The 27,597-nt window shown below is 42.7% G+C and overlaps 1 protein-coding gene across 1 annotated transcript in view; it reads right to left on the reverse strand.

The window, feature by feature from the left end:
• DNAH3 (dynein axonemal heavy chain 3) overlaps positions 1 to 27,597 on the reverse strand; it is a gene marked incomplete at both ends in the record, with an annotated part of 180,411 nt that overhangs the window by 19,225 nt on the left and 133,589 nt on the right. Inside the window, 7 exon segments of the mRNA XM_079719035.1 lie at positions 2,960 to 3,964; positions 3,967 to 4,747; positions 4,751 to 5,100; positions 18,022 to 18,220; positions 22,560 to 22,742; positions 24,743 to 24,959; positions 26,915 to 27,080. Coding sequence (XP_079575161.1) covers positions 2,960 to 3,964; positions 3,967 to 4,747; positions 4,751 to 5,100; positions 18,022 to 18,220; positions 22,560 to 22,742; positions 24,743 to 24,959; positions 26,915 to 27,080 — 2,901 coding nt within the window.

Here is a 27,597-nt window from a genome sequence, read left to right on the forward strand (position 1 = left end):
AAGTTATCAAAAACCACTGGGGTATGTGAAAAGGATATTGACACAGAGGTGCTACCACAGGCCAAAGACTGAATAATCTGAGCATCAAAAAGAATAATGACAGCAGTGGAGTAAAATACCACTATATTTGAAACATCCAATATGTTAAAACCAATACATTAATAATTGTACCAAAAAAACCCATCTTAGTGCTTAAGTAACTTTGGAGGTTACTAGGGCACCAATTCATTATTCTGAAAGCTGGTAAATAAAGAGTATGAACCAAGCATCTTTTCTGCCTGTCCTTTTTGAACTATATTTAGAGTAAACCAAAGAGTTGATAAAGAAAAATTCTTCTTTATAGAAGAGTTCCAGCTAATAAATGTGGGAGGAATGATAGAATTAAAATATCATCATTTTGCAGCCCCTAATGAAATAATGGATCTGGGTAATGATTTTCTAAGGCTGATAAAACCATTAGGTCAGTGGTTCCCATTGGCTGCACACTGAAATTACCTGAAAAGCTTTATAAAACACAGTGCCTGGGCTTCCCTGGTGGCGCAGTGGTTGAGAGTCCGCCTGCTGATGCAGGGGACATGGGTTCGTGCCCGGGTCCAGGAAGATCCCACATGCCATGGAGCGGCTGGGCCCGTGAGCCATGGCCGCTGAGCCTGCGCGTCCGGAGCCTGTGCTCCGCAGCGGGAGAGGCCACAACAGTGAGAGGCCAGCGTACCGCAAAAACAAACAAACAAAAACAGTGCCTGGGTCTCACCTACAAAGATTTTAATTTAATTGGTTGAGGGTGAGGCCTGCACATAGAGATTTTCTTTTTTTTTTCTTTCTTTCAATTTTTAATTGAGACGTTCTCTTTATTTCACTCTCATTCTTGAAAGACAGATTTTATGTTTGCATATTTTCTTTTAGCACAATGATGGTATTATTCCACAAATTGCACTGTTGCTATTGAGACATTTGTTGCCAGTCTAACTGCTGTTCTTTTAGAGATAATCTTGTTTTTCTCACGGACTGCTTTTGATTTATTTTTTTTACTGAAGTATATAGTTAATTTACAATGTTGTGTTAATTTCTACTGTACAGCAAAGTGACTCAGTTATACACATATATACATTCTTTTTTATATTCTTTTCCATTATGTTCTGTCCCAGGATACTGAATATTGTCCCCTGCACTATACAATAAGACCTTATTGTTTATCCATTCTACATAATAGTTTGCATCTACTAACCCTGAACTCCCAACTCATCCCTCTCCCACCCCCCACCCCCTAGGCAACCACCAGTCTGTTCCCTATGTCTGCGAGTCTGTTTCTGTTTCATAGATAGGTTCATTTGTGCCATATTTTAGATTCCACATATAAGTGATATCATATGGTATTTGTCTTTCCATGGAGATTTTCTTAAAGCTCCCTAGGTGATTTCAACGTGCAGCCAAGATTGAGAACCACCATATTAGGTGAAAGGCTGATGGGAAACTTTATAAAGGAGGCGGTGGAGGAGTAGCGAGCTGAATCACACTGACAATGCCTGAACCCACTGATCAATCTTAATGAAAAAAGATGACCAGACAGTATGTGCCTCCTAATATGGCACACTCTGAGGGACACAGTACCTGCAGTTTCCTGGGAAGTTATCGCAGCTGAATCTAATCAAGCCTTTAGCACAGAAGGACAGGAACAAGCTACATACACTGCTGGATTTTACAGGCCTGTCCTCTCCCAACACAGCATCATCATTTTACAGACCATATTCTGACCTTGTCCCCATTTCTCTTCTCTACTTTTCCTGGTTTCCCCTCATTTCTCTTGTAAAAGCCTGCCACAGAAAGGACATAGGAGAAGGAGAAAAGATGACAGAAAGGGGTCATGAATTGAGCTTTGACAATAACAATAATTTGGGTGTAGGAACCTGGAAAGGGTACCAGTTCATTTCAGTGCCTTCCTCTGATTGCCTTTGAGGAGAAGTGCTGGCTTTCTAACCAGGTCAGGATACATGTCAAATTCCTCAGCTTTCACTGAACTGCCAACTATGTCATTTGCATTTCTGGTATTCTTCACTCAGCAACAGAGAAAACTAAAGCTTTAAGATTCCCCAACAGAACAGAAAACGAATCTATTTCTGTCAACAACTCACACCCTTTTATATGCACAAACACTTTCTGGAAACATACACAAACTGTTAGTAGTGGTTATCTCTAAGAGGGTTAGGAGGAAGATGTACCTTTCACTTTATACCAGGGTTTCTCAACCGCAGTACTATTTACATTTTAGGCTGGATAATCTTTTGTTGTGGGAGACTGTCCTGGGCATTGTAGGATAGTTAGCAGCATCCTTTGCTTCTACTAGATACCAGTAGCACCCCCTAGTTTTGAAAACAAAAATGTTTCCCCCCCCCAAAAAAAATGTTTCCCCAAATGTCCCTTGAGGGGACAAAATGGAGCCATGGTCCTATACTTTTTGCACTGTTTGATTTTATTTTATTTTTTTACTACATGCAGCATTAATTACTCAAAATATTTAAAAATTGAAAGAAAAGAAAGAAGCGTAGCTGAGAGAAGCAACAGTCTGAGAAAATGGTCTAAGACAAAGGTGATAAACTAGCAGTCACTTGGCTAAATCTAGCTCTGGCTTAACCCTTATAAAGTTTTTAAGAAAAACTCTGAATGAGATATCAAGATTTAAAAATGGGTGATTTCTACCTTTCTGGTTCCTCTTGAAAAAGCAGATGATCTGGTCATCCTGAGATCACATTATCAGATGGCACAATGCCCAAGAGCTGAGTAGCAGCTGCCCGCTTTAGGCAGGTAAAGAAGTCTTATGTTGCCCCAGTCTTGCCTTAGTCTGTTAACTGCTTGACCCTCAAAGCCATTTGAATTTGAGATTCCTGCTGTAAGGGACATGCTGTTGTCATCCATCCATGCATTCTGGGCTTTTAATATTCCTCACACAACATTCTGCCCTTACCTGCGATTGGGTCTGCACCCAGAGACAACACGAATATCAATGGTGTGCAGCAGCTGGAATCATTGTAGGACCTCTGGAGATCAAACGTAGGGGCTTCAGTGTATACGTTTCCCATGTGTCCAGCAATGAACTTCCGAATGGCTGGAATCATTTTGTCAGGCCGCAGACATCGGAGAATCACCATCCTCTCCAAACCTTGAAGAAATTTCCAAGATCCAGGGAACATCTCCTCATGGGGCCAGGCTGAGTCATAGATGAGCTTCCATTCATTAGCATTTTCTTCCAAATGTTCCCTGAGGCCTTTCAGTTTTGGCAACGCGGATGCACGAACCACTTCTGCCCACGCCTTCTCAGACAGCCATTCGGAAACTGGGTTGGGGAAGGGGTTGTCCAGGGCAACGCCTCCAGTTAGAAGAAAGTACCAAATTTCCTCGTTAATTTGCTTTTTCTCTTTCATGATGCCTATCGTCAAGAGGAGGGAGAAAAGCAGCTTGTCCTTCTCAAACAGAGAGCGGCAGACGTTGTTGTAGATGCTTAGAGTGAAATGTTCAATGATGTACTCAATTCGTAGCTCTAGGTCCTCGCTCCTCCTGCTATGGGCCAGGGAGTGCACGTAGAGGTTTATGAACCATGTCAGGGAGTACTGGTACATGGGTTCAATGTGGACCAGGTCAGAGATACAAAAGAAGATGGTGGCAGAGCGGACAGCCACTGGCTGGTAGCCCATCCGAGTCTCATCGATCTCCGTTTCTGTCATTGAAGCAATTTCCTGTTTCTCAGAGATTTCTTCGGAAAGCAGTTTGGAGGAGGACAAAATTTTGATGGCAGTCTCGTCCTCAAGGATGTTGCCCTCAGAAAGGGAAAGGACCTCCAAGATCTTATCTTCAATTTCCTTTAGCTGCTTCTTGTTCTTGGCACTTTCCACAATCAACTTGTTCTTTTTCTCTTCCAGTTCTGGCTTCTCCTTGGCAGCCACGATGCCAAGGAGTTGATCTTGGAGGCCCAAGGGGTGATCATAAAGTTGAGGAGACAGACTTTCACGGCAACTTCAGGGAGATAATGTGGGTTCCTCAAACGGGTTGTGATGTATAACTTAAAGTCCCTGGAATATTCAATGATGTTTTCACCAAGCCTCATGTACTCAACCCCTTGCTGACTGAATGTGGACTTGAGCAAGATGGGTTCAATAAAGGCATCCAGCTCTTCCCCAACATTTTCTAGTAAGACCGGGGTACCAAACTGCAGAGCGTGTTCCAGCGTCCTCACATAGTTGGTATCTGAGAACTTGATGACTGACAGCCTATTTGCTTTCTCCATATTCTTGATCCACTTATTGGCCTGCCCCTGAGAGTCAATCATTAAGGCCCAGCGCCTGGAATTGGATACAATGATGCCATTGTCAATGGAGAAGGAGTCAGTGGGCAGCCCAGCAATCTGCCAGGCATGAATTTTTACAGGGTCTCCTAATGTGTTGCTAAGACTAAAGTCACTGGAGCTGGGGATGACCTTGTCCTTACACTGGGCCAACCACCACTTTTGGCACTCAGCCCGATAATCCACGGTAAAGGCCCCCAGGTAAGCCACAGTCCCAGAGGACAACAACACATCCCCTGTCAGGTTAGTATAGCGGACACCCAGCTGCCGGGCAGCTTCTGTCCATCTGTCCTTCTCTCCCCCAAGACCACTGAACAGTTTTTCTGCTCTGATCAACTTTTGGGAACAGATTTCAATGTTTTCCTCCAACATCTTTTTCTTGGTATTCATCTCTTCAAAGTCATCGTTCAGGGCCTAGAGGCGGCCTTCCACCAGCTTCAGCTCTGCTCGCTTCTGGTTCAGTCTTTGCATCTGGGTGTCCAGCTTCCCCTCAGCCTCCTTCAGCCGCTCCCGTTTAGGAGCTACCACTTTGGCCACACGATCATACACCTCCATGGCCCTCACCCACTTGCACAGACCCTCACACGCAGATGACACATTTTTAATAACAGCCGGCTGGAAATCTGGGTGGTCAATAAACCTTTCCCAGATCTGCTTCATGATCATTGGTGGGATGTTGTCTTTGTCATATGTCTTAAGATTCTCCAAGAATTTCAGATCTCTGAGAATCTTTCTTGATACCCCCAAGTAATCTTCTATCATTTTACCTGTTTGGGACAAAAAACAGAGATAAGACTATTATTAAGACATTCTGCCTGAAACGTACAGCCCTACAGTGGCTATTTCTCATATTTGGCAAAGAAAAAAAAAATCCAAGGTCCTACAGAGGATTTTTAGGCAGAAGATATGTTGTATGATACCATAATGATGGACACATGTCATTACATATTTGTCCAAACTTGTAGAATGTATAACACCAAGAATGAATACTAATGTAAACTATGGACTTTGGATATAATGATGTGTCCATGTAGGTTCATCAGTTGTAACAAATATACCACTCTGGTGGGGGATGTTGATAATGAGGGAGGCTAGGCATGTATGGGAATAGGGGGTATATGGGAAATCTCTGTATCTTCAACTCAATTTTGGTATGAACTTACAACTGTTCTGAAAAAAATAAAATCTTAATTAAAAAAAAAAAAGCCCAGGGCTTCCCTGGTGGCGCAGTGGTTGAGAGTCTGCCTGCCGATGCAGGGGACACGGGTTCGTGCCCTGGTCTGGGAAGATCCCACATGCCGCAGAGCGGCTGGGCCCGTGAGCCATGGCCGCTGAGCCTATGCATCCGGAGCCTATGCTCTGCAACAGGAGAGGCCGCAACAGTGAGAGGCCCGCGTACTGCAAAAAAAACAAAAAACAACAAAAAAGCCCAAGCTTCTTACCATGGTCTGGGTGGCCCACCAACCTTACCCACCTCATCTTTGCCTTGCTCCCTGGTCTTCAGTCACAAGAACCTTCCTTCAATTCCTTGATGATCCCAAGTGCTTCGCTACCATGAGCTCTTCACCTAGGCTGTAAATGGCATCTAGATGGCTCCTGACCAGACTTCAGGCTCATTTTAAAAGCCACCTCTCTGTGGAGCATTTTCTTTCATCTCAGAGGCTAGAACATCCATTCTCTTTATAGCATTGATGGCAATCTGTGATTTTTTTTGGTTTAGTTTTAATTGTCTGTCTCTCCCTCAAAGCTGTAAGCTTCTGGGGAGAACAAGATGGCGGAGTAGTATGACACTGAGCTCACTTCCCTCCATGAACATATCAAAAATACATCTACACGTGGAGCAAATCTCACTGAAAACCAACTGTAGACTGGCAGAAAGACTCTTCTACAACCAAGGCTATAAACAGAGATCCGCATGGAGTTGGGTAGGAAGGGAGGAGAAGAAATCAGGTTGGGACCTGTGCCCCTAGGAGGAGATACAGAAGAGGAGGGGATATCACAGGCTTGGAGATCCTCCCTGGGAGTGAGGAGTTCAAGCACATATTGGGTACCCTTGGGGTCTGGCACCAGGAAGATAAATTCCTTTAGCTGATTTGAAAACCAGTGGGACTTTTAGGACAAACTGAGACTCCACTCATAAAGAGTGCACACAAGCTTGCCTACTCCCGGGAACAAGATGAAGAAAGCAGATTGAAACTGCCTGAGGCACTGACCAGCTTCCCACCACTGCCCCAGTATGTGCCTGGCCTGCACCAAGTGCTTGCTCCAGCTCCTCTAACTCTGGTGTAGCTCCCCACTAGGGTGAAGGCTTCCATTGCTGAGGAGAGTGTGCACTTGTGGGGGCGGGGTGGGGGTGGACAGAGCTGGTCCAGACCTGGCACTGCATCTTTTTTTTTTTTTTCTGTTTTTTTTTGCAGTACACGGGCCTCTCATTGTTGTGGCCTCTCCTGCTGCGGAGCACAGGCTCCGGACGCGAAGGCCCAGCGGCCATGGCTCACGGGCCTAGCCCCGCGGCATGTGGGATCTTCCCAGACCGGGGCACGAACCCGCGTCCCCTGCATCGGCAGGCGGACTCTCAACCACTGCGCCACCAGGGAAGCCCTGGCACTGCATCTTAATGGGATGAGGGTATCCATTGCTGGAGCTCATGGAGGCAGTGGATCAGGAGCTGTCTGGAGCTCCGACTGGTGTGCTGGGACCATCCCAGCACACACCTAGCCCATACAGGGTGCCTGCTCTGGCCTCCCTTGCTCCAGAACTGCTCCCCTCTGGGATAAAGGTGCCATTGCTGGGAGGGGGAGAACACACATTTACAGAGAATGGAACCAGCTTGGACCCAACCTGCAGGGTTTCTGCTCCAGCACCATGGGACCTGCCCTGCCCCTGACAGGGTGGTGATGACCACTGAGCATAGGAGAAGGCTCATCTCACACCTGGCTCTAGCTCTAGCCCCTCCATCTCCAGCCCCCTTCCCACCAGGGTGATAGCTGCCAGCAGACCCTGGGGAAAGATGTGACCCATGCTCACTTCAAGATTCAGCTCTTCCACCAAAGCCACTGGGCACACATAGACTGCATAGGGACACTCCCACACAAGAACACTCCTTCGAGACTGGGATAGGTAACTGTTTCATGTACTTTCATAGAGACAGAGACAGTTAAACAAAATGAGAAGACAGAGGAATATGTTTGAAACAAAAGAACAAGGAAAAAACCCTAAAAAACAACTAATGAAACAGGAATAAATAATTTACCAGATAAAGAGTTCAAAGCATTAGTAATAAGAATGCTAACTGAACTTAGGAAAAGAATAAATAAGCACAGTGAAAATTTTGACAAGGAACTAGAAAATATAAAAAAGAACCAGTCAGAGCTAAGAATACAATAACTGAAATGAAAAACACAATGGAAGGAATTAACACCAGACTAGATGATACAGAGGAACACATTAGTGATCTGGAAGATAGAATAATGGATATCACCCAATCAGAAGAGCAGAAAGAAAGACAAATAAGAAGAAAAATAGAAAGCAATGTATGAGATCTCTGGAATAACATTAAATGTGCCAAAATTTGAATTATAGGGGCTCCAGGAGGAGAAGAGAGAGAGAAAAGGGGCAAAATGTATTGGATGAAATCATGGCTGAAAACTTCTTGAACCTGAAGAAGGAAACAAATATCCAGATCCAGGAATCACAGAGAGTCCCAAACAAGGTGAACCCAAAGAGACCTGTGCCAAGACATATAATTAAAATGGCAAAAATTAACGAGAGGACTCTAAAGGCAGCAAGAGAAAAACAGAGTAACATACAAGGGAACCCCCATAAAGCTATCAGCTGATTTTCCTGCTGAAACTTTGCAAGGCAGAAGACAGTGAAATTATATATTTAAAGTGCTTAAAGGAAGAACCTTACAACCTAGGATGCTCTACCAGCAAGATTATCATTCAGGATTGAAGGAGAGATAAAGAACTTCTCAGACAAGCAAAACCTAAGAGTTCATCAATACTAGCCAAACCTAAAAGAAGTGTTAAAATGTCTTCTTTAAGTGGAAAAGAAAAGGCTATAACAAGAAGTAAGAATTTATAGGAAAGGGAAAATCCCACTAGTGAAGGCAAATATATAGAAGAGGCTGTGGATCAACCACTTAAATAAGCTAGTATGAAGATTAAAAGACAAAAATTATTTAATCAATTATAACTACAATAAACAGTTAAGGGATAAACATGAAGATGTAAAGTATGACATCAAAAACACAAAACATGGGGGAGGGGAGTAGAAAAATATAGCTCATTTAGAATGTGTTCAAGCTTAAATGACTATCAGTTTAAGACAAGTAGATACAATTATAGGTCAACATATATGACCCCCATGGTTAACCACAAATCAAAAATCTACAATAGATACACAAAAAATGGAAAGGAACATAGCATAAGACTAAAGAAACTGATCAAACCACAAGAGACTAAAAGAAGAAAAGAACTGAGAACTACAAAAACAACCAGAAAAGAAGTAACAAAATGGCAATTAAGTACATACCTATCAATAATCACTTTAAATGTCAATGGACTAAATGCTCCAATCAAAAGACACAGAATGGCTGATTGGATAAAAAAACAAGACTGCTGCTTATAAGAGGCTCACTTTAGAGCTGAAGACACACAGACTGAAAGTGAGGGGATGAAAAAGATATTTCACAAAAATGAAAATGAAAAGAAAGTGGGGGTAGCAATACTCATATCAGACAAAATAGACTTTGAAACAAAGTCTATAACAAAAGACAAAGAAGAGCATTATATAATGATAAAGGGATCCACATAAGAAGATATAACATTTGTTGACATATATGCACCTAACATAGGAGCACCCAAATATATAAAGCAAATATTAACAGACATAGGGGAGAAATTGACAATAATACAATATTAGTAAGGGACTTTAATAACACCCTACTTACATCATTAGACAGATCACCAAGACAGAAAATCAATAAAGAAACAATGGTCTTAAATGACACATTAGACCAATTGAACTTAACAGATATCTACAGGAAATTCCATCCAAAAATAACAGAATACACATTCTTTTCAAGTGCACATGGAATGTTCTCCAGAATAGATCACATGGTAGGCCACAAAACAAGTCTCAACAAATTTAAGAGGCTAGATATTATATCGAGCGTTTTTTCTGATCACAACAGTATGAAACTAGAAAGTAACTACAGGAAGAAAAATGGTAAAAACACAAACACGTTGAGACTAAGCAACATACTATTAAAAATCAATGGGTCAATGAAGAAATCAAAGAAGAAATCAGAAAACACCTTGAGACAAATGAAAATAAAAACACAGCTTTCCAAAACCTATGGGACAAAACAAAAGCAGCTCTAAGAGGGAATTTTATAGAGATACAGGCCTACCTCAAGAAACAAGAAAAATCTCAAATAATCAAACTAATCTGCCAACTAAAGGAGTTAGAAAAAGAACAGTCAAAGCCTAAAGTCAGCAGAAGGAAGGAAATAATAGAGATTAGAGAAAAATAAATAAAATAGAGATAAGAAAATAGAAAAGACCAATGAAATGAAGAGCTGTTTTTTTTTTTAAAAGATAAACAAAAATGATAAGCCTTTAGTCAGGCTCATCACAAAAAAAGAGGACAAAAATAAATGAAATAAGAAATAAAAGAGGAGAAATAACAACAGATATCACAGAAATACAAACCATCATAAAATAATATTATAAATAATTATATGCCAACAAACAGGGCAACCTAGAAGAAATGGATAAATTCCTAGAAACATACAATCATTCAAGACTGAATCAGGAATAAGTAGACAATCTGAACAGACTAATCACTAGTAGTGAAATCAAATTGGTAATCAATTAAAAAACTCCCAGCAGACAAAAGTCCAGGACTGGATGGCTTCACAGGGGAATTCTACCAAACATATAAAGAATGGCTAATACCTATCCTTCTCAAACTATTCCAAAAAACTGAAGAGGATGGAACACTCCCAAATTCACTCCATGAGGCCACCATTACCCTGATACCAAAACCAGACAAAGACACTACAAAAAAAGAAATTTACAGGCCAATAAATTCTGATGAATATAGATGCAAAAATCCTCAACAAAATATTAACAAACTGAATTCAACAATATATAAAAAGGATCATACACCATAATCAAGTGGGATTTATTCCAAGAATGCAAGGATGGTTCAATATCCACAAATCAATCAATGTGATACAGCACATTAACCAAAGGAAAGATGAAAATCACATGATCATCTCAATAGATGCAGAAAAAGCATTTGTCAAAATTCAGTATTTATTCATGATTAAAAACACTCATCCAAATTGGTATAGAGGGAACATATCTCAACATAACTAAGGTCATTTATGACAAACCCACAGCTAACATCATACTCAATGGTGAAAAGCTGAAAGCTTTTCCTCTAAAATCAGGAACAAGATAAGGATGCTCACTTTGGCCACTTCTATTTAACATAGTATTGGAAGTTCTAGCCACAGCAATTGGACAAGGAAAAGAAATAAAAGGCACCCAGATTGGAAGGGAAGAAGGAAAATTGTCACTATTTCCAGATGACATGATACTATATATAGAAAACCCTAAAGTCTCCAAGAAAAATAATAATTTTAACTGATAAATTAATTTAACTAATAAATAACTGATAAATGAATTCAATAATGTTGCAGGATACAAGATTAATATATAGAAAAGCTGTTGCTTTTCTATACATTAATAATGAAAGAGAAAGCAAGAAAATAATCTCATTAAAATCATGTCAAAAAGAATAAAATACCTAGGAATAAACTTAACCAAGGAGGTGAATGACCTGTACTCTGAAAACTATAAAACACTGATGAAGGAAACTGAAAACGACACAAATAAATGGAAAGATATCCCACGTTCTTGGATTGGAAGAATTAATATTGTTAAAATGTCCATATTACCCAAAGAGATCTATAGATTTAATGCAAAAACCTATCAAAATACCAAAAACAGAACTAGAACAAATAATCCTAAAACATACATAGAACCACAAAAGACCCTGAATAGCCAAAGCAATCTTGAGAAAAAAGAACAAAGGTGAAGGTATCACAGTCCTTGACTTCAGACTATATTACAAGGCTACAGTAATCAAGGCTACATTATGGTATTGATACAAAAAAAAAAGATACAAAGATCAATGGAACAGAATAGAGAGTCCAGAAATAAACACACTCACAGTCCATTAATCTACAACATAGGCAACAAGAATATACAATGGGGAAAAGACAACCTCTTCAATAAGTGCTGCTGGGAAAACTAGACAGTTACATGTAAAGAATGACATTAGAACATTTTCTCACACCATATACAAAAATAAGCTCAAAATGGATTAAAAACTAAATATGAGACTGGAAACCGTAAAAGTCCTAGAAGGAAACATAGGCAGAACACTCTTTGACATAAATCATAGCAATATTTTTTTGGATTCATCTCCTAATGCAAAGGAAACAAAAGCAAAACTAAACAAATGGGACCTTATGAAACTTAAAAGCTTTTGCACAGCAAAGGAAACTATGGACAAAACAAAAAGACAACCTACTGAATGAGGGAAAATATTTGCAAATGATATGACTGATAAGGGGTTAATATCCAATATATATAAACAATCCAACCAAAAAATGGGCAGAAGACTTGAAAAGACATTTTTCCCAAGTAGACATACAGATGGCTAACAGGCACTGAAAAGATGCTCAACATCTCTAATTATTAGAGAAATGCAAATCAAAACCACAGTGAGGTATCACATCACACCTGTCAGAACGGTTATCATCAAACAGACCACAAATAACAAATGTTGGAGAGGATGTGGAGAAAAAGGAACCCTCAAATACACTGGTGGGAATGTAAATTGGTACAGCCACTATGGAAAACAGTATGGAGGTTCCTCAAAAGACTAAAAATTGATCCAGCAATTACACTCCTGGATATATATCCAGAAAAAATAAAAACAGTAATTCAAAAAGACACATGCACCCCCAAGGTTCATGGCAGCATTACTTACAATAGCCAAGATATGGAAACAACCCAAGTGCCCATCAAGAGACGATGGGATTAAGAAGATATGGTATACATATATACAATGGAATATTACTTAGTCATAAAAACGAATGAAATACTGCCACACAGCAATGTGGATGAATCTGGAGGCTATTATGCCTAGGGAAATAAGTCCAACAGAGAAAGACAAGTACTGTATGTTATCACTGATACATGGAATCTAAAAAACAAAGCAAATTAATGAATATAGCAAAACAAACAGACTCACAGATATAGAGAACAAAGTAGTGGTTACCAGTGGGGAGGGGAAAGGGAGAGGAGCAATTTAGGGGCAGGGGATTACGAGGTACAAACGACTATGAATAAAGTAAATAAGCTACAAGGATATATTGTATAACATAGGGAATATAGTCACTATTTTATTATAAATTAATTTTTCTAGAATGGCTTTTTTTTTTTTTTTTTTTTTTTTTGCGGTACGCGGGCCTCTCACTGTTGTGGCCTCTCCCATTGCGGAGCACAGGCTCCGGACACGCAGGCTCAGCGGCCATGGCTCATGGGCCCAGCCGCTCCGCGGCATGTGGGATCTTCCCGGACTGGGGCACGAACCCGTGTCCCCTGCATTGGCAGGCGGACTCTCAACCACTGCGCCACCAGGGAAGCCCCATTTTATTTTTTTAACACCTTTATTGGAGTATAATTGCTTTACAATGTTGTGTTAGTTTCTGCTGTACAACACAGTGAATCAGCTATACGTATACATATATCTCCATATCCCCTCCCTCTTGTGTCTCCCTCCCACACTCCCTATCCCACCCCTCTAGGTGGTCACAAAGCACCGAGCTGATCTCATTGTGCTATGTGGCTGCTTCCTACTAGCTATCTATTTTACATTTGGTAGTGTATATATGTCAATGCCACCCTCTCACTTCGTCCCAGCTTACCCTTCCCCCTCCCCGTGTGCTCAAGTCCATTCTCTACATCTGCATCTTTATTCCTGTCCTGCCTCTAGGTTCTTCAGAATTTTTTTTTTTTTTAGATTCCATATATATGTGTTAGCATATGGTACTTGTTTTTCTCTTTCTGACTTACTTCATTCTGTATGACAGACTCTAGGTCCACCCACTTCACTACAAATAACTCAGTTTCATTTCTTTTTCTTGCCAAGTAATATTCCATTGTATATATTTGCCACATCTTCTTTATCCATTCATCTGTCAGTGGACACTTAGGTTGCTTCCATGTCCTGGCTATTGTAAATAGTGCTGTAATGAACATTGTGGTGCATGACTCTTTTTGAATTATGATTTTCTCAGGGTATGTGCCCAGTAGTGGGATTGCTGGGTCATATGGTAATTCTATTTTTAGTTTTTTAAGGAACCTCCATACTGTTTTCCATAGTGATTGTATCAATTTACATTCCCACCAACAGTGTAAGAGGGTTCCCTCTTCTCCACATCCTCTCCAGCATTTATTGTTTGTAGATTTTTTGATGATGGCCATTCTGACTGGTGTGAGGTGATACCTCATTGTAGTTTTGATTTGCATTTCTCTAATGATTAGTGATGTTGAGCATCCTTTCATGTGTTTGTTGGCAATCTGTATATCTTCTTTGGAGAAATGTCTGTTTAGGTCTTCTGCCCATTTTTGGATTGGGTTGTTTGTTTTTTTAATATTGAGCTGCATGAGTTGCCTGTATATTTTGGAGATTAATCCTTTGTCAGTTGCTTCATTTGCAAATATTTTCTTCCATTCTGAGGGTTTTCTTTTCCTTTTGTTTATAGTTTCCTTTGCTGTGCAAAAGCTTTTAAGTTTCATTAGGTCCCATTTGTTTATTTTTGTTTTTATTTCCATGTCTCTAGGAGGTGGGTCAAAAAGGATCTTGCAGTAATTTATGTCATAGAGTGTTCTGCCTAGGTTTTCCTCTAAGAGTTTTATAGTGTCTGGCCTTACATTTAGGTCTTTAATCCGTTTTGAGTTTCTTTTTGTGTATGGTGTTAGGAGGTGTTCTAATTTTAACATGCAGCTGTCCAGTTTTCCCAGCACCACTTATTGAAGAGGCTGTCTTTTCTCCATTGTATACTCTTGCCTCCTTTATCAAACATAAAGTGACCATATGTGCGTGGGTTCATCTCTGGGCTTTCTATCCTGTTCCATTGATCTATATTTCTGTTTTTGTGCCAGTACCATACTGTCTTGATTACTGTAGCTTTGTAGTATAGCCTGAAGTCAGGGAGCCTGATTCCTCCAGCTCCGTTTTTCTTTCTCAAGATTGCTTTGGCTATTCAGGGTTTTTTGTGTTTCCATACAAATTGTGAAATTTTTTGTTCTAGTTCTGTGAAAAATGCCATTGGTAGTTTGATAGGGATTGCTTTGAATCTGTAGATTGCTTTGGGTAGTATAGTCATTTTCTCAATGTTGATTCTTCCAGTCCAAGAACATGGTATATCTCTCCATCTGTTTGTATCAGCTTTAATTTCTTTCATCAGTGTCTTATAGTTTTCTGCATACAGGTCTTTTGTCTCCTTAGGTAGGTTTATTCCTATAAAAGCTATTTTTTTAATTTTTTTTTTTAAATTTATTTATTTATTTTTGGCTGCACTGAGTCTTTGTTGCTGGGCGCAGGTTTTCTCTAGTTGTGGCGAGCAGGTAGTACTCTTCGTTGTGGTGCGTGGTCTTCTCATTGCGGTGGCCTCTTGTTGTGAAGCATGGGGTCCAGGCATGTGGGCTTCGGTAATTGTGGCACACAGGCTCAGTAGTTGTGGCTCGCAGGCTCTAGAGTGCAGGCTCAGTAGTTGTGGCGCACAGGCTTAGTTGCTCCGCGGCATGTGGGATCTTCCTAGACCAGGGCTCGAACTTGTCTCCCCTGCATTGGCAGGCGGATTCTTAACCACTGCGCCACTAGGGAAGTCCCCTTATAATAACTTTAAATGGCATATAATCTAAAATAATTTTGAGTCACTATGCTGTACACTCGAAATTAACATAATATAATAAATCAAGTATAAATTTTAAAAAATTTGTATGCTCCTTCTGTGTTTACTACAATCTGCCACAGTGCCTAATTATCGGTTTTCAGTATGTATTGAATGAATGTTGCCCCTTATCCCAGTCACAGATGAAGAGGGCAACTGGATCCAGGGGTATGTGTTTTGAATATTCTTTTTCAAATATGGGAGGTGGGTCGGATGGAGTGCATTAGGCCGTCCTTGTGATGAATCAGTCCTTCTAGTGAGTGAGTAAGTGAGTGAGGCTGTCTGCAGACAAAGAGTGAGGGTGGGGGAAGCAGCTTGCAGACTTGCAACAAAACAGAAGGCTGTCCTCGGCCTGCCCAGAAACAAAGCAGGGCCCTATTCACCTTAGCAGCCTTCATGATGACTAATAAATGAGTGAGCCCCGATCCCATCCCAGGGCAGTGCTCCTTTTGTTAATGTGTTAGAAAAAAGTCAAACTCTTTGACTCAGGTAATTATAAACCCTTGCCAAGCTCAGGCTCATCAAAAAAAATTGTACTTGAGATATCATATTAGGTACAACAGGTCAAATATGTCCTATTCCTAAAGCAAGATTTGACACCAAACAAATATTTCCCATGAAAGTCTTTTTTTTTTTTTTGCGGTACGTGGGCCTCTCACTGTTGTGGCCTCTCCCGTTGCAGAGCACAGGCTCCGGATGCGCAGGCTCAGCTGCCATGGCTCATAGGCCCAGCCGCTCCGCGGCACGTGGGATCTTCCCGGACCGGGGCACGAACCCGTGTCCCCTGCATCGGCAGGCAGACTCTCAACCACTGCGCCACCAGGGAAGCCCCCATGGAAGTTGTTGTCTGCATTCTAGGAAATGATCTGCTTTGTTTGAATTCACGGCACCCAAAGCTAATTTAACTGCTCTTCTGCTCCGTCCCAATGTACTGGCTAAATTCTGTGGATTACATGAATAGTACACAAAATTCACTTCAATTTTAAAATAAGAAAGGTGAATGATGCATCCTGTGCCCACCATCAATGATCCAAGAAGAGAACTGATTTTTTGTGACCTGGCCACGCTTTGCGTAACTCAGCAGTTCTTAATCCTGGCTGCACCTTAGAATCACCTGGGAGCTTTAAGAAAAATACTAATGCTCAGGCCACACCCTAGACCAAAGGAATAAGAATCTCTAGGAGTGGGGGCAGGGGCTTTAGCATTCTTTAAGCTGCCAGGTGATTCCAGGGTGCAGCCAGATTATACCTCAGCTGCTTCCCTAGAGGAGTCTCCTGTAATGTCTGCTCCCTGCTTGTCCATCCTGGTCACCTTTGCATTTCTTCATGTGGTTTTTGGCCTGAAACCAGCCAGGGAAGAGGGAATGCTAAACAATGGGAAGCAGAAGGCAGAGTCTCCCAAATGAGGGATCAGAAATTTCTAACATATCCGAAGGAATGGAGGAACAGCAGGACTGTTTGAAGGATACGAGGATTCAAAAGATAGGAAATATCACTGGAGATGGCTTATAAAGTCCTTGTTCAATTCTAAGACACTGGTTTTACTGCAAGATCCTACATCTAATTTGGATTTTAAGAATGAATTTTCACCTATTCATGCTTCTAAGGCTTGATTATATAAGCTTTCATCTTTCCCTCTCCTATTCCTTTCTCCCCTCTTCTAAGTTTCTGTTTCCTTGTCTTCCTCAGGCCCATCAGTTTCAGTCTTTCCCTCCCTTGCCCCTCCCTGTCTCTCTCCCTCTAATCCTTCACCAGCAGCTCATGTTCCTCCTCACACCGTCCCCAACCCAGACCTCTCCTGTTCTCTGTGTGTGTCTTTGTCTCCCTGTCTCTGTCTCTCTTCTTTCTGGTCTCTTTTCTTCCCACTCACTCTCTATTTTCGTATGTCTCTGTATCTCTGGGGGTCTCTGTCTCCATTTCTCACTTTTCTGTCTCTCTGCCTGTTTTTGTTTGTTTCTCTCTCCCGCCCATATCTTTCTCTCTCTGTCTCTCTGTATCTGACATTGTAAGAGTCTCTCCCTCCCTCATTCACCTCCCCACCTTTTGTCTTTCTCCCTCCTGATTTCTTTCCCTCCCAGCCTCCCTCGCCCTGTTCACGATCTCTTTGTGTCTATGTGCATCCATATGAAGGCATCTAGGTGTCCGGGTCTCTCCCCATTTATTTCTCAGTCTCTATCTCTTTCTCTCCATCTCTCTCTGTCTCTGTTTCATTCTCTTATCTCTTTTTCCTCTGGGTATCTCTTTCCGTGTCTCTTTTTCTGTTTCTCCCTTATCTTTCTCTCTAGCTCTTTCTGTTTCTCTCTCTTCCTCTCACCCACACACTACTCTGTGTGCTTGCCCTCTATCAGTCCTCTTGTCTCCATGACCTTCATTTTTGTAATGATTTGTAGGCAGGGGCCTTGACTGAGCTTGGCTTCACCCAAAGATGCCTGCATTTTCCTTACTGACTGAGAGGAGAGAGGATGGTGAAGAAACACAAGTGAGCGCACACGCATCCTGGTGCCTTTCTTATTTCCCCCAAGACACCACGATACTGCCTGCAGGCCTGGGGCCGGATGAGCGGGGGTGCTGGCAGCCTTCCTGCCAGGGGAGCACAGCCCGTGCAGGCTGCTGGGTCGGGAGGGGTGCTGGGCGGGGGCGGTTACCGCTGCCACTGGAGTCCGGCTTCCTCTCTGGTCTCAGCCCCTTCATCACACAGATGCTCTCCATAACCAGCTTGACAGGACCTGGTGGGTTCTGCATCGACTTCACCAGTAAGATGTCTGCTGGGTTCAGGGTGTCCAGTGCAGCGAGTGCAGCCTCCAGGGCCGGCATCGCCTCTGCCACATCCCCTTCACATTCGTTCTGCAGGCGGCACAGAGACAGAAGGGGTGAGTGCCTGGTGCCCGGCACACTGGGGGTGAAGCAAGCTCTGCTCCTGGGGGAAGCAGCAGAAGTGATAAGAGGTGCCTCCCGCCCCAGTGTCCTTCCAGGACACTGCTCCCTCCCGGAGGTTTGCATGGCGAGGGTGGCTCTCACAGGCAGCAGGGAAGCATGCATGCATTTGGGAGCTGTGGTTTGGATGCCTTGGACATTTGGGAATTTACCAGTTTTGCGATCTTAAAAAAATCAAGCTTTAGGTTTTTAACGAATTCCCAAGAGATATATGCAGTGAGTGACCTCATACCCATTGACCAAGGATGGGTTGAGAAGATGAGGTAAAGAATGAAGCCTAGGGGTGAGTGACAGATGGGAAGGGGATTAGGGCAATTTGGGGGAAGAATAAAGCATGAGGGGTGGGAGAATGTCAGAGATGGGGTGAGGGTCTGGGATGCACTGTAGCTCAGAGATGGGGTAGGCGTGGAGCTGGGGACAGGGTGGAGTTTAAGGCAAGACTTTAAGGAGGAGGAATGGGGATAGAGATTAGAGCTGGGTAGTGAGTTCTGGGAAAAGGAGACCGTATATGTTTTGTCCACTATTTCTTTGTTTGAAAACAAAGCTAATATAATGGAATATTATTCAGCCATAAAAAGAAATGAAGTAACAATTCATGCAACAACACAGATAAACCTTGAGAACATTATGCTAAGTGAAAGCAGCCAGATAGACACAAAATGCCACCTGCTCTATGATTCCATTCACATGAAATGTGCATAAAAGGAAAATCCACAGAGGCAGAAGGTAGGTTAGTGGTTGCCAGGGGCTGGGGAGAGGGAGAAATGGCTAGTGACTGCTAATGGGTACAGGTTTCTTTTTGGGTAATGAAAATGTTCTAGAAGTAGATAGTGGTGACTGTTGTACAACTTTGTGAATATACTAAAACCTCTGAATTGCATGATTTAAAAAGGTGAATATTAATGGTATGTGAATTATATCTCAATTTTTTTTAAAAAAAGGAAGATTAACATTATAAGATTTCAGAATTTTATAGATTACAGTTGGCCCTCTGTACCTGTAGATTTGGAACCACGGGTCCAGAGGGAAGACTGAAGGGGCTTGAGCATCTGTGGATTTTGGTATCTGTGGGGTCAGGGGCCGGGGGGCGGTGGGGAGGGCTGGACCCAATCCCCTGCAAATACAACTGCATTGAGCAGCTCAATTACCAAATCTTCCTCCAATAACAACAATGAAACGAGATGTAAAATGAGTTAGCCAAGGTCACAAAGCTGGTTAGTCAACGAGCCAAGCTCCAACCCTGGGCCCCTGGCTCCCCACTCAGTGAATTTTCTGTTAGTCTCCCAGTGCAGGGACTGATCACACAGCCATGACTGAAGTGAAACTTCAAAAGAGAATGTTAAAAGCAGCATGTGTCGAAGTCTATGTCCTGCACGTTTATTCTGATAAGGAAACAAAATAAAGGAGGTTCCACCTTCTTACATACAGGTGTGTGCACATGTGTATATATACACGCGTGTGTATATCATGGATTCTTTATTTGAGGTTTTCTGCTTTTCCTATAAACTTATAGCAAGGTTTTATTTGGCTTCCTTATATTAACCCCCACCCCCAGATGAGCCACGTTAGATGTCCCCAGTATCAAAATGGAGCATCCTGCTTTGGACGGTAAGAATGGCTCAGTCCCAGGGGCAATTTAGTTTGCCCCTTCTTCAGCCCTAGGATACGTGCCAGAGTGCAAGACAAGGGGAAGGACCAGAGCTGACCCCTGCTGCTTCTCAGGACCAGCTTCAGAAAGGGTGTGGTGGCAGAGGAGACTACAGGTATTGGCTCAGCTACATCTTTGGATTCTCAGTAGATTTCAACCATCCCAGGTGCCCCTGGTGTCCTATTATGGATAGTTCTGTGTCACTTTCTTATAATGTGCCAGACAACTAGTGGCCCGCATTCACATTATGCCTCCCAGTGGCCCGGTAGCTCTGCTTCTTTCCTAAGGGTAAGGCATGGATTCTAGCAAGTTTGTTTGTTAAGTGACTCTAAAAGGCCTCTAATTGTAACATTATCTCTAGCAGTGATTCTCAACCCTGACTCTGCATCAGAGTCACTGAGGAGCATTTAGGACATCCTCATGGTCAGGCTCCACACCCAGAGACTCTGATTCATTCAGTCTGGGTGGGGTCTGGGCATTTGCATTTTTAAAACTCCAAAGCTCTGTTGAGAGATTCCAGTTGATACTCTGGAAACACTGAAAACAAGGCAGGAAGGAACAAACTTCAATGCCCAATAGGGGAATGGCTACTTGATAGGTGAAGCACCTACTTAAAATGGTCATTAAAATGATTATATGACATTTTGGAAAAACATTTGTGATAAGCTGTTAAGGAAATTAAAAAACATAAAGCAAATTACAATTATGCTATGGTTGCAATTACAAAACTATCCATGTGTACAGACAGGAACTAAAGGAAAACTTGGAAAATTGGAAAGGTGTTAAAGTTGAGCTCTTAAAAATTCTTTTGTATGTGTTATGACACCATTTGTTTCTATGATAAAAAAATTATAATTAAAAATTACTTCTGGGCTTCCCTGGTGGCGCAGTGGTTGAGAGTCTGCCTGCCGATGCAGGGGACGCGGGTTCGTTCCCGGGTCCTGGAGGGTCCCACATGCCCCGGAGCGGCTGGGCCCGTGAGCTGTGGCCGCTGAGCCTGCGCATCCGGAGCCTGTGCTCCGCAGCAGGAGAGGCCACAACAGTGAGAGGCCCGCGTACTGCAAAAAAAAAAAAAAAAAAAGACTTCTGTGGGGACTTCTCTGGTGATCCAGTTGTTGAGAATCCGCCTTACAATGCAGGGGGTGCAGGTTCGATCTCTGGTCGGGAAGCTAAGGTCTCACATGCCACAGGGTGGGGCAACTAAGCCCGCACGCCGCAACTACTGAGCTCACCAGCCACAGCTAGAGAGAAGCACGTGAGTCCACACGCTCTGGAGCCCACATGCTGCACAATGAAGATCCCACGTGTAGGCTGCAACTAAGACCTGACACAGGCCCCTCCGAAAAAAACACCCCAAAAAATAAAATAAAAATGACCTCTGTGGCTTAGCAGTGCACAGAGCAGCAGGGCTGTTTGAGGTGTGTGAAGCACAGTGCTTGCAGATGAAATGTAATCAACTCTGCAGTACTCCTGACATCATTTATTATCCTTGTTATGGGGGAAAGAAATGATACATTAGCTTAAAAAGAATCAACCAGGGCTTCCCTGGTGGCGCAGTGGTTGAGAGTCTGCCTGCTGATGCAGGGGACACGGGTTTGTGCCCCGGTCCGGGAGGATCCCACATGTCGCGGAGCGGCTGGGCCCGTGAGCCATGGCCACTGAGCCTGCGCGTCCGGAGCCTGTGCTCCGCAACGGAGAGGCTACAACAGTGAGTGGCCCGCGTACCGCAAAAAAAAAAAAAAAAAAGAATCGACCAATGTAAGCAAACCATTTTACTTGGAAGCAAGCTCTTGTTTGAAGAATGGTCAGAAGAATTTTCTAACTGCTAAGTTGAGACACAGGGACAAGCATCTTCAGCTAAGTGCCAAGAGCCCTGGAGTCTGATCCTACCAACTAGCTGTGTGGCTCTGAAAAGTCAATTTACCACTGAACCTCAGTGTTGTTGACTTCTAGACATTGATGGCTGTCATTAGTAAGTCCAAAGTCATTGTGATAATGGAACTGTATACTTGAAAGTGCTTGGGGAAATATATAACATGAACATTAATCAGATTTTCTTCTAATATCTGAATATAGGTGAAGCCCTTCCCAGGACTGTCCTTCTTTGGTATAAGAATTACCTTCAAATGGGGTCCTCTAGATTCAACAATCTGTCATTTGACAAATATTTACTCCACACCTATGACATGCCAGCCACATTTGAGCAAAAACATGATTGAGGTGAAGGAGATAGCCAGAGGGAACAGCCTGGGATGGGAACATGCCTTTTGTTTGTTTGGGGAATAGCTAGGAGGCTGGTGTGGCCAGAAGAGTCAATGAGGGGAAAGTAATACGAGATAAGGTTAGATCTCGTTGGGGCTTAAAGGACTTGACTCTGAGTGAGATGGAGAGTATTTGTAAAACAATAATGCTTCCTGGAGAGAGCCAGGTGTCATTTACTAGCTATGTGATGCTGGGAAAGCATCCTTTCAAGCCTCACATTTTTCCTCTGCAAGATGGGCATGACCGTGCATATTCTGCAAGACTTTGTTAGGCTCTAGGGAGATAACAGATGAACCCTGAAAATGCTGATTCCCTTTCTTCTCTCTCAGCAGTTTATACCTTGATTCCTTGAGCAATGGCGGCAGCAGCATTGGCTTCTTCTTCATCGGCTTGCACCAGAAGTTTCTTGGCATCGGCTTCTCGCGTCTCCCCTTCAATTTTCACCATCATGTTAGCGGTCTCCTCAGAGGTCTGAATGAGTTGGGGTTGGAGGGCAGTCAGTTCTACTTGCATGACGGCCACCTAACAAGGAGAGGAAGGTGGGAGGGGTGCAGCGTCAGCTATGTCAATGCCGAAAATGGCATGGCTGGCAAAAGTTGAAACGATTCTCTAACCTATGATACACGCAGAAAATACTAATGATTTTAATGGTACTGGGTACATATTTGTTGGCTGGAGTTTCTCTCTTTGATCTTTCAATATTTCGTTACTGAGTTCATGCTATGTGTTGTAGTTACCAAGCTCTGTGGTAGGCACTATACATATAACAGTAAACAAAAAAATTTTTTTAAAGATACAACACTTAAAAAAAGATATCCCTCCTGGATTGAGCCTACACTCTAGTGTTGGGGGCAGTGAAAGACAGAACAAAAGTAAGTTGGGGGGAAAAACCTCTACATTTTTTAAGGCTGTGAAGGAATCATACATGGCTGAGAGAGCTGGGATAGAAGGAACTTTCAAGGCCATTTTTTCCCAACAGTCTGATGCTCTCTCTCTCTAGAAAATTCCTGTCAAGTAGTTTTCTGGCCACTGTTTGAACACTCCTATGGTGGGGAGCTCGCCACCTCTCAGGGGAGCTGGGCCATTTTTCAGGCAGCTGAACACATTAGATTTCCTGATAAGGAGCTGGAATTTACCCCCAGGCAGTTTTTCCCCACTGGTCCTGATTCTGCCTTCTAAGGCAGCTCAGATGCTTATCTGAAGAGAGTTTCATGACCTTGAAGCCACTGTCCACAGAAAGCCCACATGAGAGAAGAAGCATAGCATGCTGGCCTGATTAGGAACACAGACACTGCAGTCATGCAGACCTAAGTTTCAGTTTTGGCCTCACAACTTGCACCAGCTACTCACGAAGCTGTGTGATCATGGGCAAGTTGCCTGGCCTCTCTGGGTCCTTGATCTCTGTGGTGATAACAGTACTTTCCTCATATAGAGCACCAGGCATGTGGTAGGGCTCAAGTAATGTTAATTGGCACTACATTCTCTTTACTGGTCTAGACTGTCTCAGGTCATTTTGCTGCTCAACACAGTTTGTTCGCCCTTGTCTGGATAGACTCCACACAGTTTGCTCACCCTTGTCTGGATAGACTCCAATTTTCAGCATCTCTCTAAAAGCTAAGGACCCTGAACTGGACCCAGCAACTGCAGGAGCAGAGCAACAGAGGCACCCGTGATGTTCCTTCCCATCCCTGTGCTGCATGTTGGCGGGTCTGCTACACTCAGTGACAGGTCAACCTACTGCAAACCATTCAGGTGCCTGAGTTCTTTTTTTAACGTTTTTATTGGAGTATAATTGCTTTACAATGGTGTGTTAGTTTCTGCTTTATAACGAAGTGAATCAGTTATACATATACATATGTATTCCTTAGTTCTTTATTGGTGCTGAAAACCCACGTCTTAATATGGTTTTGTCAAGTGGCTCAAGCACAAATCAGTTACTAATTTATACGCCAGGCATTTTGCTAAGGGTTACACTGTGTCACCTCATTTAATCTTCACAATAGCCCTATGAAGTGAAGACTGTTCTTATCACTTCTTTTTATAGAAGAGGGAACTAAGGCTCTAAGAGGTGAAATAACAACTTCAAGGTTCTGTAGCTGATAAGTTATAAAGCTGGAATGTGAGTCCAGGCCCTGCTCTTAACCACTGCCTTATTCTGCCCAGTTCCCCACGAGAGTATCCAGGGCTGGGGCAAGGGTGAGGTGAGTAAGGCACTTGCCTTGGGCACAAAATTTAAGGGGGCTCCAAAACACTCAGTATTCAAGATAAATAGTATTTTACTGTAATGTTGTAAAAAGTTAAAATGAGTTCAAAAAGATCCATGATGAACAAAACATCAAAATTTTAAAGACAGACAGGGCTGGGTTTAGGCCAAGCAAGCGAGGTGAGTTCTGCGAGCACAGGGTCAGAGGCTGTCTTTATTTTATTTGGTGCTCTCTTGACTTCTGCACCTGAACAAGTGCTTTACCGCATCCAATTAGTCTTGGACCTCTTTGTCCCTGTACTATTTTGGCAGCGCTCACCTGTGAAGCGGCAAATTCAAGTTTCTGCAGGCCTGTCCGGTAGCGGTTCCTCATCATATCCACCTCTTGCCTCTTCCTATTCAGGAGCGTCTTGAAGGTTAGGATCAATTCGAGGTAGGAGGTGGGGGTAACGTAGTTGTGTCTGCGAAGTGTGTCGTAATAATCAAGCGACAGCTTTTTTGCACTCTCCTGGAAATATTTGCACATGGAGATGACCCTGCCGAGGACACAAAGGTGGTTAGGCAGGCCCAACTTGCTCCAGAGAGATCCAGTACAGCCTTGGTTCACAGATGAGGATGTGAGAAAGCCACTCACTATGGCCCACTAGAATCCCAAATTCTCTGAAGCATGTCAACAGAGCCTCGAGAATGATTGGGGAGGTATCTATTCTTACTAGAATGATCTGTGATTAGGTAATTTCAATCTTTAATCACTTTTGTGACTCACCAGGACTTAAGCTGGAGTTCTTAACCTTTGTCAGTTTGGTGAAGCCTCTGGACTTTGCAGAATAATGTTTTAAAATGCATAAAATAATATATAGATGGTTACAAAGGAAACCAATTATGTTGAAAGAGTTTTCAAAATATTTTAAAAACCAAATTTATGATATAGTAATATGTGTGCTTTTATTTATGCATTAAATCAGGGATCAGCAGACTTTTCCTGGTAAGGACCAGATAGTAAATATTTTAGGCTTTGTGGGACGACTTCCCTGGTGGTCCAGTGGTAAAGAATCTACCTTCCAATGCAGGGGACGTGGGTTTGATCCCCGGTCAGGGAACTAAGATCCCACATGCCGCAGGGCAACTAAGCCCACACCGCAACTACTGAGCTCACGCACCTCACCTAGAGAGCCTGTGTGCCGCAAACTACAGAGCCCATGTGCCCTGGAACCGCATGCCAAAACTACAGAGCCCATGTACCCTGGAGCCTGTGCACCACAACTAGAGAGAGAAAACCCACACGCCACAACTAGAGAGAAGTCTGTGAGCCACAACAAAGAGCCCGTGTGCTGCAATGAAAGATCCCGCATGCCTCAGCCAAGACCCCATGTGCCACAACTAAGACCCGACGCAGCCAAAAATTAAAAAAAAAAAAATTTAGGCCTTGTGAGCCACATGGTCTCAAGAGCAACTATTCAACTCTGCCACTGTAGTGTGCATGGCTGTTTCCCAATAAAACATTATTTACGAAAATAGGCCGTGAACTAGACTTGGCCCATGGATCATCATTTGCCGACTGTGGCATTAAATAGTAAGATTGGACAGTAGGTCTAACAACTACCATCATTTTGAAGGAAATGATATATTTGGGGCATCTCTAATGACTGAATGAGTTATGAAAATAACTGTGATTCCTACTGGTAACAAAGTCACACAATCCTACTGGGGTTTATTGCCTACATTCATCATTGAAAGAAATGCAAAGTATCAGTTAGATGTCAGTGAAAATGAAGATGTACTTTTTCCCCCCACTCACATTCACTGTCCCTCTGAATTCTGTTCACGAGCCTATGGACCCAGGTTAAGGGTCTTCTGGCCTAGAGAACAAAGTTCAAAGTTCTTAAAAGCCATGAATATTCTGACCGCTACCTATTTCTTCATTTTCTATTCATTCATTTAATAAGCAGTAATTGAACCTACTATGTACCAGGCACTTGCTAGGCACTAAGGATACAGAAGTATACAGGAAGGTGATAGGACCCCTGCCTTCATGGGACACCTAGAGTGGTCAACAGTCTTAACCCTTCTCTTACTGTAGCCAAAATTCAGTGCTTTATTTTTCTCGTTTGTATATCATCTGTGCTTTATACAAAAAAAGAGTAAGTTATTTTCATAACAAAAAATCCTCAAAAGAACCAGTTTTCATCCCCTTGGCAGCAATATCACCCCTCTTGAGAATGCATGCTCTAAGACTATTGAAATAGCTATAGTATTATATCCAGGTTCTCATAGCTATGACAACAGTGCATCTCTAGGACAATTCTGAACAATGAAATGTTATTCTTTTTCAGCAAAGGTGCTTTATTAAATATCTAAATGTGATTTTAAAATATAAGACATTTTCTATACATAAAATGATAAGTTTTGAAACAGCAACAAGAATAGAGCCAATATCTAGATTTTCATTTGAAATATTTGGTTGCCGTACTAAAATGCAGCCAACACTTACTCTATCCGAATATTGTCATCGAGCTCCACATCTTCTAGAAATGTGTTGGCTACCAATTCCAGGGCATCTGTGGGCCAAGACTGGAACCAGTCAATTCTGCAGCAATTGATCAGGGAAGGGAACATCCGCAGGCGATTCCGGAAGGCGTCCCCAATTGGACTCATGGCTAATGAAAAGTAGACTTCGTTAGTTCTCTTTCTCCAAGTCAGGGAGGCTGAAAGGGACAGGCAGGTCTTTGCAAGGATTCTGGTGGGGTAAGGGAGCAGTCATGTTTCCTATTGGCACTCCAGGGTGTGATTGGGAATAGTCAGGATGAGTGCCTGGGAAGCACAGGGGAATCCTGGGATATTTTCAGGAAACTTTGTGATGAGAATTCAGTTTATTACAATACCTTCTGGCTCGTCTCCAGTATCCACATTGTCCCTTCCAGATCCTTAGGGTCACATAGCCAGAGTGGTTTGAGCCCTTTGACCCACGTGCTCTGTTTGTTCTGACTCAGAGACATAACGGAGTTGTGGGGCCATCAGCTTGTTTCTGACCCCATCCCCATCCAACCACAAAGGTCGGATTCTATGCCCCAAATTCTGTTCACTGTTTATTTAGACCCAGTGTGGTAGGAGGAAGCATAATGCACAGGTGAAAGTGTGAGGAGGTCAGCGTGGCTAAAAAAGAGAGAAGGGGAA

This window comes from Hyperoodon ampullatus (genome assembly GCF_949752795.1).
Source record: "Hyperoodon ampullatus genome assembly, chromosome: 14".
Classification (NCBI taxonomy): Eukaryota; Metazoa; Chordata; class Mammalia; order Artiodactyla; family Ziphiidae; genus Hyperoodon; species Hyperoodon ampullatus.